This window comes from Gordionus sp. m RMFG-2023, chromosome 5 (genome assembly GCF_954871325.1).
Source record: "Gordionus sp. m RMFG-2023 chromosome 5, tfGorSpeb1-WG-v2, whole genome shotgun sequence".
NCBI lineage: Eukaryota > Metazoa > Nematomorpha > Gordioida > Chordodea > Parachordodidae > Gordionus > Gordionus sp. m RMFG-2023.
The window spans coordinates 24032931-24046230 of record NC_088779.1 but is presented as its reverse complement, the minus strand read 5'-3'; the positions used below and the strand labels follow the sequence as shown (position 1 = coordinate 24046230).

At 25.0% G+C, this 13300-nt stretch overlaps 1 protein-coding gene across 1 annotated transcript; it reads right to left on the bottom strand.

The window, feature by feature from the left end:
• Positions 1-1333: 1333 nt before the first annotated feature.
• LOC135929881 (uncharacterized) lies at positions 1334-13300 on the bottom strand. The gene is made up of 8 exons (XM_065466617.1): positions 13166-13300; positions 4809-5354; positions 4090-4506; positions 3380-3739; positions 3198-3329; positions 3079-3130; positions 1897-2056; positions 1334-1756 (listed from the first exon to the last, which is right to left on the bottom strand). Exons 1-8 carry the CDS (start codon positions 13179-13181, stop codon positions 1505-1507), a joined length of 1935 nt encoding a protein of 644 aa, XP_065322689.1. The 5' UTR covers positions 13182-13300; the 3' UTR covers positions 1334-1504.

The window sequence follows — 13300 nt, the reverse complement described above, 5'->3', positions numbered from 1 at the left end:
ATGCTTTTACGAAATAAATACATTACCATTTATATCATAGGAATTAGGCAACATAGAATAACAAACATATAGCTGCTTATCTTATTATCCTATTTAAAAAATATTTTTTTATTATACGTACTAAATTGTGATTACCATTTATCCCTGATTAAAGTCTATTTTATTAATTATTATGAAACTTTTCGAATTTACCTTCTTTAAAATTGAACATAGTATTTTTCTTATCCAGCACGCCTTTTGTTGTAATAATTTTTTTTACATTCTAAGAATATAAATTGGTTAATATCTTTATTAACAAATTCCGACCACAGGAATGTTATGTATTATTTTTGTATGAAATCTTATTTTTTAAATATTTAAAAGGTAATAATAATTGAATTTTTTTTATACCTTTTTTAGTCGTGAAAATTAAAAGGCCGAAAAATTTATTACAAAATAAATCCTTAAAATCTCATTAAAAAATAATAATATAAATATTAAATTAATCCTGCAAAATATACTTCCACATTGGATTAAAAGTCATGTTTATAGCTTTAATGTTATATGAGAAAAAGACCAATTTAAGATGATTGCTTTGAAAAATTATTTATGAAAGAACTAGCAATGGAAAAGTCGAGTATTTACATAATTTAAGTTTTCTTTCCCTTTTCTTTTAATCTATAATAGGAAAAGCGTAACTCGAGGATGAATTAAGTTGTTATGAGGTTTTATATGATGAGATATTAACAGTAAGTGAAAAAGGATTCGTTTCTGAACCATTTTTCATCATGAAGTTAAACATCTGAGAAATGAGAATAATGAATTTATAAGCAAAAACAACTTTTCTTAGAAAGTAAAAACTTAGAAAAAAATAACATAAAATCGCATAAATTCGAAAATCCAGATAAATGTTTTTAAACCCCCCCCTCCCCATCTAGGGCATCACATTTAAACTAAACTGTAATGCCAAAATTTTTTAAACTCCTAAAGGATTTAAGGGCTCGTATAACATCTATCTACAATGATTAATATTTTATTTCTTTGGTTTTATCTCTTATAAAAGACAGTAATAAAGTATAAATACACTATTTTGTTTTGGTTAGATATAATACATTATATTATTTTACATAGTAATTATAAAAATCATTTATATAAAAAATAAAACGACGAAGTAAAATGCAATGTTATATAAAAAATAAAAATTTTCTTAAAAATGTTTCTAAAAAATAATATCATTTTATATACAACTCTAAAAAACAAGTGATCATAATATAAAATTTATAAATTAAATATAAAATATTCTAGTGTAGTTAATAAGAAGTTATTGCAATATGTTTAATTAATTTTTTTTTGATAAATTAAGATTATAAATAATTCATATATTTATTTTTTTACTAATTAGTAGAGATCTCTGATTGATCTCACTCGGTCACAATAATTTTTTTTTTGAATTGTCTATTTAAATTTGTAACATTAAAAAAAAATACTGACTGTTTTTCTTTTTGGTTTAAATTTGTTTTTTGGATCATACAGGCGTTGGGGTAGCTTTAGATAAATAATCGGAATCATCTATACTTAAATCTAGGTAACTTTCAGATTCAACGCTAGCCAATGGAACCATAGGCGAACTTTGAACTGACTCCTCACCACTGTAAGATGAGTTATGTTGTGAGTCTACGGAAATGTTCTTTTGTTCTTTCAGTTCGTCGTAATCCACTCTTATATCTTTGCCATTATAAATTTTAGTGTATTGATTGTCATCATTAAGATTGGCATGCTAAGTTTAAAAAAAATATTTGTATTTTTAGTAAATTTTTTAAGAAAAATTATAAAATTGTTTTATAAGAAATGACTTTTTTAAAGAAAGTCTTTTACTACTTAAAATATCATTTGATTTTAACATAATATATTATAAACTTCATATTTAAAAGTTTCTCCATTCTTGGGCAATTTCCCATTCATTTTTTTTCGGCTTATGTCCTCATTTATAATTTTATCGCGTTCAGAAACAGTTGAAATGACAGATACATTTGTGGAATCGTTTGCATTTGATTTATTTAAGGAAGGCTTGTGTGGACTAAACAAAATGTTAGGAATAAAAAAAATTAAATGGATGAAAATAGTGTTGTTAATAGTTACTTTTGACGCCATTTATAAGTTACATTTAAAAAGAGATTTTAAAACTATCACTTTTACTTTGCACGTTACTTAATAAATTATTTTCCCTAACTCCTTATTTTTGATATAATATTATTATACAAAATAATTTTGACCATTTAAATATTATTATACAAAATAATTTTGACCATTTAAATATTATTATCAAAGAATTTAAATGAAATACAATTTAAATTAAAAAAATAATTTGAACTGCATTATAATATTTATATTTGCATTATAAAAAATTCTTAAACATGACAATACAATATTTAATTTTACAACATTGAACTTAATAAAATTAATTTCTTTCCTTCCTTCTTTCCTTTAAAGAAAGAAAGAAAGAAAGAAAGAAAGAAAGAAAGAAAGAAAGAAAGAAAGAAAGAAAGAAAGAAAGAAAGAAAGAAAGAAAGAAAGAAAGAAAGAAAGAAAGAAAGGGTGTCTTAACAGGGGACTCGCCTTTATTCAAAATAAGCTTCCCTAAGCTAAAAAACGTTTTACAAGAGTATAATTGATGTAAATGAGACATTAAAGTAATTTTAAATTTAATAAACAGTATTTTAAATTTTGGAAATCATCATATAAAGATAATGAATGATTCATAAATACATAACATTTATTAAAAGGTAACTGAAAAAACTAGCTAGTTGCATATATAGCTACATTCTATGTTACAGTTACTGGCTACATTAATTAAGTTCGCGTTACTTTTTCCATAAAAATATAACCAGTTACTTGTAATAGGTTAACTTTTAGCAACACTAAATACGAAATTTAAAATTTTTGAGTTTTCAAGATTTTTATCAATAAGGTAAGTTTTAAAAAAATTAGGTTTTCTTCTCCCTAGTTTAAACTTTTCCTTCATATGTCATTACATTATCTAGGGGATATTTTGAACGGCCAGGGTAATAACATTGTATAATAAAATTATTAAAGGCATACTTGTAAACTCTGTATTTTTCATCATTTTTCGCAATAATTGCTAGCTTTTTATCTGTTGTTTTGTTTTCATTGATAAGATTAATTATTTTTATTAATTATAAATTTAATCATTTAATTACCCATAAATTTTCCCATGAAAATATCCTTATTCTTTCCAAGTGCGCACCACGCCATGAAAAACATCATCAATATGAATAGTACGCTCAGCATTGAGATCAACAGGATTTTTCGAGACATATTTTTGTTCCAAGCTAATTCAAAAATAAATTATTACCAAAAAGAAAATATTTTGTTTTCATACTTCTATAATACAAAGCATTTGAGTCGAAGCGAATTTTTGTATGAAGCGAAGTATTACGTCCGAGATAGTTATAAGCTTCACAATAAATGTAAGGCTCCATAGAGGTGAGATCTTCTTCGATTGAATTCAAATTTCGAAATCTATTTGCCCTGTTCAAAAATTCCTGAGTGATATTGGATATAAATAGCATGGCCGTTTCGGCTACGACAAAATTGCCGTGTTTATTCGAAAGCCACCACATGAAATTAGGACTTGGATTGGCATGCGCTTCACAAATTTTTTTCAAATTACCTCCTTCCCGCAGATATATTATTTTTTCGCTATTTATTTCATCGTTCCTGTATTCTATGATCGGTTTATCTAGTGATTAAAAAAATTTCAAAATGTTAACATTTTAGTTTAAAAATAAAAACCATAATTAAAAGGAAACAATTTCTCTAAGAAAAACACATGACGAACCATCTATTGTAAAAGCTAGGTGATGACCTATCATAATAAAGTGGCCTTTTGCCTTTTACCGACTAAATCAATTACAGTCCGGTCTGGTTTTGGACCGACTTCTCAAGACTGTTTGTTTTTAAAAAAAATTAGTTCGATATTAGCGTATGAAAAATATAGCGGTCCCAGAGTTATATATTTATATATTTTTTTAGAAAAATGAATTAAATAAACAATATGTTATATAGATTTGCGTTTAAAATAAAAATTACATTGTATGTTTAAAGTGACATAAGTTGATGATTCTGTCATTTTTCTCCCCAAAACCTTTTGATATACTTGGCACCAAATTTTTTTGCCATGATGAGTAGGCCTCAAATTCAAGAGTTCAATTCTCGTCATGCTTATGGCCTTTCCATTCAAATTTTTGACCTCGGTGTATTGCCTGATATGGGATTCTAATCCAGATTCCGTGATCCATAAAATCTGACCCTTAGGATTTCCTTCAGCTGCCGAGCAAGTGAGACTGATCCTATTCTTTGTTTGTTTGAGATTATTATAATCGCTTTCAAGGGCATAATTATGAGAAGATTCATTGTTAGACCCTTTATAGATCAGGTTAAGTTTGGCGCCGTCTGATAAATTAGAATCGTTATCGAAAATCTTGATGAATGGTTTTCCATATGGAACTAAAAATAAATAAAATATATTTTTATTAATGTTTAAAATGTTTATAAAAATATTATAAATGCTTATGAATAAATTCTGATGCTAAAGCAGTTATACATATAATTTTTAATGAATAAATAAATAACTTGATCGAATGATATAGGGAATTATTCGTATTCGATTTGAATATTAGAATATAATAATTGTGTCATTCATAATTTTTAAATATAAAATTGAATAAAGAATAATTATAGTCCTTCATTTAAAATAATGAGTTATGTTTATAATAAAGAAAGATAGAAATTTATTAAAATATATAAACTTAATTGGATAAGTTGTGTGACGTTGGAAAAATAACCGTTAGACTTTATCTTATTGTTCCTTCGTAGACCACAAAAATAGTAGCCCTCATCGAAAGCGGAAATATTGGTTATCTTCAAGTCGAAGAGTCTAAAAATGGTGTCATAAATGTGATTGGCGGAAGATTGATTTAGATGCTTAAAAGCTTCCTTGGCTTTAGAAAAATTAGAATCGAAATCGACGTTTATGTGGGAAAAATCTTGCTTTAAATCGCTCGCGGTGTATTGATAATGGTTGATGCTCCAAAAAAAGCTCTTGTAAAGTGTCGCCAGGTCGTATTTGTTCAATATTTTGTGATAATTTTTGCGTTCCAGCAGGCATCTCAGGGTGAGATTTTCTCCATCGAGGAAATAGTACACATCATCATTTTGATAAGTTTGCGGTATGTTTATGAAATCGTTGGCATGGCCCGAAGATGACGTACTATTCGATGTGATTGGATTATGATGGGAGAGCGAAATTAGAATTAACGTTATAACAAGTGATAGGGTAATAGGCTTCGATATAGCTGCAAATATATGTAACATATATAAATAAAAAATAAAATATTATAATAAAAAAAATAAGGCAAGCTATCTAGATGTTTATAATAACATTTTATAGTTGTTTGTTACTTATAAATTATATAGTAAAATTTAAATAAATATTTAAATCTATAAATATATACATGGTTGTGTCTTAAATATTTTATTATTCATAATTTCATATATTTTTTTACACTTTTACATAACATATTATATAAATTCCCGAGTTTCAGGTGCTAATTAAAAGAATTTTATATGCGATGTCACGTTCTCTTTAACTTATTAAATATTATGAATTATACGAAAAATTGTAATTTAAAGGTATAGTAACCCACAAATAGCAGCTTAAAAATCATTTAGTAATTTATAGCGTCCATATTAAGCATATTTATAATTTATATTAATTTATTGTAAATATATTTTTAATTAAAATATACTTTATTTATAAATTTTTTTAAATAGATAAAAATAAAATCATTTCGATTATATGGCAATTGATCTAACGGATTTTTCATTCAATAAGCCAACGCGGATTATATTTGAAATAGTATATTATATAATATGGATTAAAGAAAAATACGGTTTACAAGAAAATATTACCAATTATGAAAGAATCTTTCAAAATGGCAGAGTCAGAAATTTCGAAATGTAACAAAACACTCGACTCGATAAATAAAAAGGGGGAATTCATTTTATTAAGGGTAAGTTTGGATTTGAAGTTACATTGCATCTACAGTTAGCGCGTATTCGAGGCGAAGAATATAAAAATATAGCGCATTTTATAAAACTCGTCACAAATTCACTCTAACTGTAAATGAAGGGTTAGGCCCCTCGTTTAAAGTAACGATTCGCTGGATATTTTTCAAAAAGCAATAATATGTTAAAATTATCTTCTAAAGTGATGTGATTAAAGTTCATGGCATCGTAAAGTAAATTATAAATTTTACATATTAATTGATTGCTTTTGAAAAAGAAAACTAATGGCTCACGTCTTACTATAATTGAGGGCCTAGTTTACGATCAACAACCAAAGAAAATAATCCACCATTGGCCAACATAAGTGAAATTATAAGGAATGAATAACTTTGGTGATCCCGGAAGAGGATAATTTAAATTTAAATTTAAATCAAATTTATTGTTAATGAATTATTTATTAATTATAATAATTGTGAATATAGTATAATCTATTATAGATCATTCGATTTTGATTTTTTTTTCTTCTTAATGGCGCATAGCAACGACGCGGAGCTCCATCGATGATCAAAATATAAAATGATTCGATAGAATAAATTCAATTTTAAAGCATTATACGAGAATTTTTGTTCTCCCATAAATTCAACAATAAATTTGTTGAAATATTATTACAGATAAACTATTTAGAGAGTATCCCGCCTTGCCTCGGCATGGTTAAAGTGGGAAATAAAGTAAAAAGGTTTCGTTACTTTCCTAGGAAATAATCTATTTAAATGGGAAAATAGTAATTCGATCGAATATAATTAGATCACAAAATAAGGATATAAATATACCCTTTATTCGCATTTGGGTTGAAATAATCTAATCAAATATCGGATAGAATAATAAGTTTCATTTAGGTATATATCCTAAGTGATTGACTTGCAGAAATTATATTATATAGGACCCCAAGTGATTGCTTTGGATAGGTTATCATATGTATCAGCTGCAATTTGTTCTAATCATAGAAATTTTATCATACTCTTATTCCTAGATTACCAGCCCACGCTGACGGGATAATAATTTTCATATGTTTTCTGGTCAAGACGTGATACGATTTTATAGACAGGGAAAAAAGATATTGAAATATATATTTATTTAAAATTAAATTTTTAGTTAAAATTTTTCCAGTTACGGACCTTTAAATTTTAATGCTAGGCCTGTCGGGCCCCAACTTTTGGCAGATCACTTAAACAAATTGTATCTTGCTATTATATAGTTTTATGAGGTTTGATTTGTTTTGTGTTTTAACAAGAAAAAAGTCAGTTTATTTAAAAACGGGAAAATATTGTATGCCTATAAATTACTTATATCTATAATAGTAAGTTTAAAAAATTTTACTCTTATGTTTCATTTTTTACTTCTTCTAAATGTAGTGTTTTTAAACGGCTCGATATGAGCCGATTTTTAAAAACGGCTAACTTAATATTTTTGCCAGAAAAATATTGCCTGAGATTTCGCTAATAGATGATCAAACCTTTGTATCAATCGATGAGCAATAAAATCTAAGGGCTTGGGTAAATTATGGGTAAAATGTTGAGTAAGCCGTGTTGAATACTTCTTTTTTAAAATATTTATTAGTATAGTATAAAATAATCATTTGTAAATAGATAATTTCTCTTGTGGATTACCACATACAAAAAGCGATCTGATATAGTAATTTGATAAATTTCTCTTTCCCGTTTGTAAAAGTTAACATTTTTTTAAAAAAAAAATTCTCACTATCATTTAAAGTTTGTTTTAATCATTTCTTATCAATTGAAGAAAAACGTCCATTAAACGTTAAATAAAATTATTTGTTTTCAAATAAATTTAATATATATGATAATAATTAAATTACATGGTTTGGGAAGCGGTAAATTTAAATTAGGGCAGTGAACCCAAATTAGGGTTAATTTAAAAATGTTAAAATTTATTTATACCATTGAACCCCGGAGAATATGGGTCCGTGGCGGGTTTAGACCCCTTTGCGAAAATATCTGTTATAAAAAATTTCGGCTAAATAGTGTTTCATAACGCTTAAATTCTCACTGTTAAATTATATTTAAAATTAAAAGGAACAAAATTTTTTAGGTGCGCACCTTTCTCCCTATAAAAATATTAATTTTTTTTTAAAAAAAAAGGAATTTACATAATAAACTAACAATAAAATCTTTCTTTGTAATAATTATTATGAAATTAAGCTTATAAAAGTTCCATAGAAATTAATTTTTTTTTTCGTTTCGTTGGAAATAATATAATGATGATTATCTATCACTCGCTATTTATTGTAGATGCATTCAATCAAACATAAAAAAATATTATTTTATTCCACAAACCATAAAAATCAAAAAAAATTTTTTTTAGTTTATATTTTTATATTAATGTACATATTATAATTGCGATAGGATTCACATGAATTTTTTTTTTATTCTACAAATTATAATAATGTTCATAATCAGATTTCTATTTTAAATTACAGTAACAAAAAGCGAGTAATTAAAACTAAACCTTACATAATTTTTTTATTTATGTAATAGAGAAATATTATATATTATTTAAATCTAAAAAAATTATTTAAATTTACATTTTGATATTCCTTTCCATATTTATTTATTTATGATAAAAAAGGAAAGGGAGAGCAAGGGTGATAAAATATAAATGACATACAAAATTTTAAATTTAATTGCGACATTTTCATTTATTTATTTAAAGGTATCATGGTTGTCCTGATATAATTTATTTGCCCGGACATATTATATGTATATAATAAGTAGTGGTACAATTATTTATAACAATTGAATTTTATATTTAATATGCAAAATAAAATAAGGACCTGGTGTGTTTTATATTATATCTTATTTGCTTTTAGTATAATTATAAAATTATAATGATTAAGATCTGATAAAATATAAATATAATACGGTCCAATTCGGATGACAGGAAAATTAAACAATGTTTTATATTTAAATTAATTTTTTTCATTTGCATGTTTTAATTATAATTAATTTTTTTAAAATTAATTAATGATTTTTAATTAAAAACAAACATAAGCCTCCTTCCCTTCTCTTTTTTAAAAAAAAATAAAAATAAAATTTATTATACATAATGGCCAGCATATTTTTTTCTATCCCCACCCCCTTACGAAGTTTTTTTTAAAAAAATTTTCAGTAGAATAGATTAACGCGTATAATTAGGCGGAATAATTATCAAATCACCTTCACCCTCAAATAGATACATATAAATATTATATCTTTTTCTTTAATGAGTTGAGAAATTTTTTTTTATCATAATTAGTTTTAATCCACTTAATATAATTAAAACAGACTAATTATGGCATCCACCTTCCCTCCCTTCAAAAATTTACTGAATGGGCCTCCTAGTAATGTTAAGATAAAACATCAAATTTTTTTTTATAAATAGCAAATCCTATATTTGGCTAAAACATCATTTAGTTGAGTGGAACTGATTTTCATGATAATATTTATTATAGTATTAACATATCTCGTAGCACATAGGGTGGTAAAAATCTTGGGTTTTTAACAATTTTTTTAATAAATAGACAAGCTGATACCGCTCATTATTTAAGTTTTATAAGATCTATTTAAAGCCCAAATTGTGTTCCATATATGGAATGCCTCCCCTATAAACTTGAAGCAAGTCATGAAATTTGGAACTAATCTTTATACCAGAATTCATTTACTAAATTACATAAAATTTAAAAGATAATCTGCTAGAATAGGTTCCCGTCAAAATCAAGTTTTTTAAATTTAAAAAAAAAACGCGAGAAAGACTCAGGTAATTGAAACAGAGCTATATATTTACTACGCCCTCCACGACATCTATAATACTTTGACTTATCTCAAAAAATGTTGGATTCTAAATTCAAACCAAGCAACCTTTTTTGACCAAAAAAAGTGACATGAAGGCCTATAAAATAATTTGAAAAAGCTCTAAAACACTTATTATAAATGAGTTGAAAGATAGCGAAAACCAATATCTGACATTCACCGCAATGCATATTTATTTAAATAACAATCAATATAAGCCTTGAAATATTGGATATTGAAATGTAAGTAGTCAATCAAAATTTTAAATCCCCCAACACATAAATATTTTAAGATAACTAAATAAATAAAAAAAAAACTCATGTCAAAGAATCAGGAATTCGAAATATTTCACGGCAGGTTGTTGAATTCCACCCTCAAATTTTTGACCCATATAAAAGTACAAGTAAAACAATCACCTTTTAAGTGAACATCTGTCATTTACCATACCATTTTCGTTTGTTTAACCAATTTAAAGGTGGATTGAAACACCAGCGGTCAATTCGACGTTTTTTTATAATACACAAATTTATGATTTATGAATAATGGAAAAAAAAAATTTTTAATTTAAAAAACATCAATTTTTGACAAATTTTGCACTTTCTTGAAAATAATTTAATATATTTTGTAAGTGTATTTTTTGCACTTATCTTTTTACCACCCTCTTTGAATTGAAATGCATTTCTTAAAAATATATATATATAATACTTGAAATATTAATATCTAAACTCTGCTTAACCTATAAAAAATCATGTACTGACTCCTTTTTCTTCAATATGTAATCTTTACAATATATTTTTTTCAGTCCTATAAATAATTATTTTTAAAACAATTTAAATAGATTTTTTTAAAATGGAATTGAATTATATATTAATAATGTTTAATTTTTTTCCCCCTCTCTCGGTAAATAAGCTACCCTTCCCACGATATTCCATTTTATGCTTATTTGTTAAAGGGACTCGTTTTTCGCTTTATTAAAAATATTATTGTTTTGTGTTTTTTTTTAAAAAAAAAAGAATTATAAAATGCTAAAAAACTTGAAATATACATCTTAAATTACCTATATAAAACTTAGAAAGTAATATGAAGTGTGTTTGTAAAATTATATATGTAATATAATAATTTAATCATAATATTAATGTGTCAGGGAGGAATACCAACATATAATTACAATTGTGAAATTATTCACTGTAATAAACGTTAAATACGTATAATCCTTTGTAAAATTTCTTTTTTCGTCCTCAAATATAAAAAGATATATAATTACTATTTTTAGTTTACCTATACATATAATAATAAAATCAAGATGTTTATAATATAAGTCAGAATTTTTTTTAAAATAATTTGTCTAAACAGGTGGCTTTGACTTTATGGCTATTTAATTTTAAAATGAAAATAATTAAAAATTAATCTATAGTGATTACCGTCAAGAAAGAATGCAATGCATTATGTATATATATATATATCATAAAGTCATAATATAATGTTAAAAAAAAAATAGGAGTGCAAAAGCCTGCGCCTAGGGCCTGACTAAAATATTTTTTACAGGCTGGACAACTCGTCAAATAGTTATTTAAACCGACTATATGTCAGGTAAGCGTTTGATTAATTGCTAGTATATTTAAAAATTTAAAATCAAAAGTTTCATAAGCAAATTATCTGAAATATGGTAATTAAGTCCTCTATATATGAAATATATTTTGGGCCAATCAGGATTTTAAAACAAAAATTTTTTTAATTTGCCCGGCTCTTATCTTCTCTTCATATATTCCAGCATGTTGTAAAAATACCTATTCTATAAATTTCAGACTAAGCTAATAGCAATACACGTTACTGTTTAATTACTCACATTGCCGGTAATATATATTTTTTTTTTGAAAAAATTATTAAAAGTTCAAAAAAAAATCATAATAATTTTAGCATATTTTTTTTTGCTTAAAAGTGCATATTTGTACTCTAAGTAGGGGTTTTAGGGTTAATAAAAAGATTAAATTAAAAAAATATATGTGTATATAATTTTTGAGATAGTTAAAATTAAAATTGTAAAATGTTCACTAAACAAAAAATTAAAGAATCTAAGAAAAATATATAGTTGGACTAGTTAGCACTAACCAAAAATTAGTTTTTTTGGTTTTATTTTAAAATAATATATTAAAAGCTGTTATAAATAAAAATTATTTCTATTCCGGGAAAAAGAAATTACTTTTAATCACATGGATTATTAAATTTTTTTTTGTTATAAATATCTATCCGAATGTCCCAATAATTCACTATTAGAAGATAGAAAAAAATGGGTCAAAGCATTGTGATAAATTTAAGTTTAAAAAAACCTTGATTTTTTTTATTGTTAATAGATCATAAATAAAAACTATAATAATGAAAGTCAAAATTAAATTATTAGATTCAAACAGAGTTTAAAAAAAAATTTTTGGTAATTTTCTTTTTATTGTAATTACATAAAGGTTCAATCAACGATAACATTTGCTTTATTAATATGTTGCATATTACAAATTGGTTTAAAATATTTATTATTATAATAGTTACAAAGAAACCTAAAAATAATAAATTATCTTATCTCTATTATAGAAAGTTTATATACACATAATTTCCTCAAATTGATTAATTATAATAACTCTTTCTGAGCCAATGGGAATCAATATATATATAATAAATTTAACCAGAGATCAATTCTAGCTATTTAACTGTGATGATTAAATAGTATACAATCAAAATTCTAACTAAACAGTCATATCTTAATATTTGGTTTCATTTTAGAATAATAAACTCATACATAGGCATAATCAAATATTTCTAAGATGGGAGATGGCGGGCCTTAAGTCAAACATCTTTCCAACCTTTGGCCCGATCACGTCTTTACACAATATTTGTTTTTCACTATTATTTGGTTTTATATATGTGTATTTTTTTTTCTGAAATATTGAAATTACAAGTAATTATTTCAAAAAAAAATTATTGTTCATAATTAATTATTTTATTTATTTTCTAAGGGAATTGGGGTTATGGGCGGGGGAGGTGGCTGGAAAAAGATATTAGTATCATTTTATATATGTTTGAAACGGTATTTAAAAACTTTGTCAAGTTTTCCAGTCCCATCCTTTGAAATAAATGCATAAAGGTATTGATAAATTTAAATGTTTTAACATTTATCCACAAAGAAAGGGAGCGGGTAGGATAAAATAAATCTTAATAAAAAATTCCAAAAATTGAAATAACAAAATAAAAAATATTTTTTTTACCTTTATATAAAATCATGATAATTGAATTGTCATAAAAATAATGATTTTGGATCAGATTTGAAATCTCTCAAAGCAAGTCTGTGTTTTGATGTAATCTTTTTGCTAAATTAGTTTCGCTAAAATTTTTTATTTAAT

What these genes read in the sequence shown, in the direction of transcription:
- LOC135929881 (XM_065466617.1), bottom strand. An exon ending in TTTCATGGGAAAATTTATGG is followed by an intron (nt 3,131 to 3,197) that starts GTAATTAAATGA and finishes ACAAAACAACAG; the next exon opens with ATAAAAAGCTAGCAATTATT. An exon ending in GAAAAATACAGAGTTTACAA is followed by an intron (nt 2,057 to 3,078) that starts GTATGCCTTTAA and finishes CATTTTGTTTAG; the next exon opens with TCCACACAAGCCTTCCTTAA.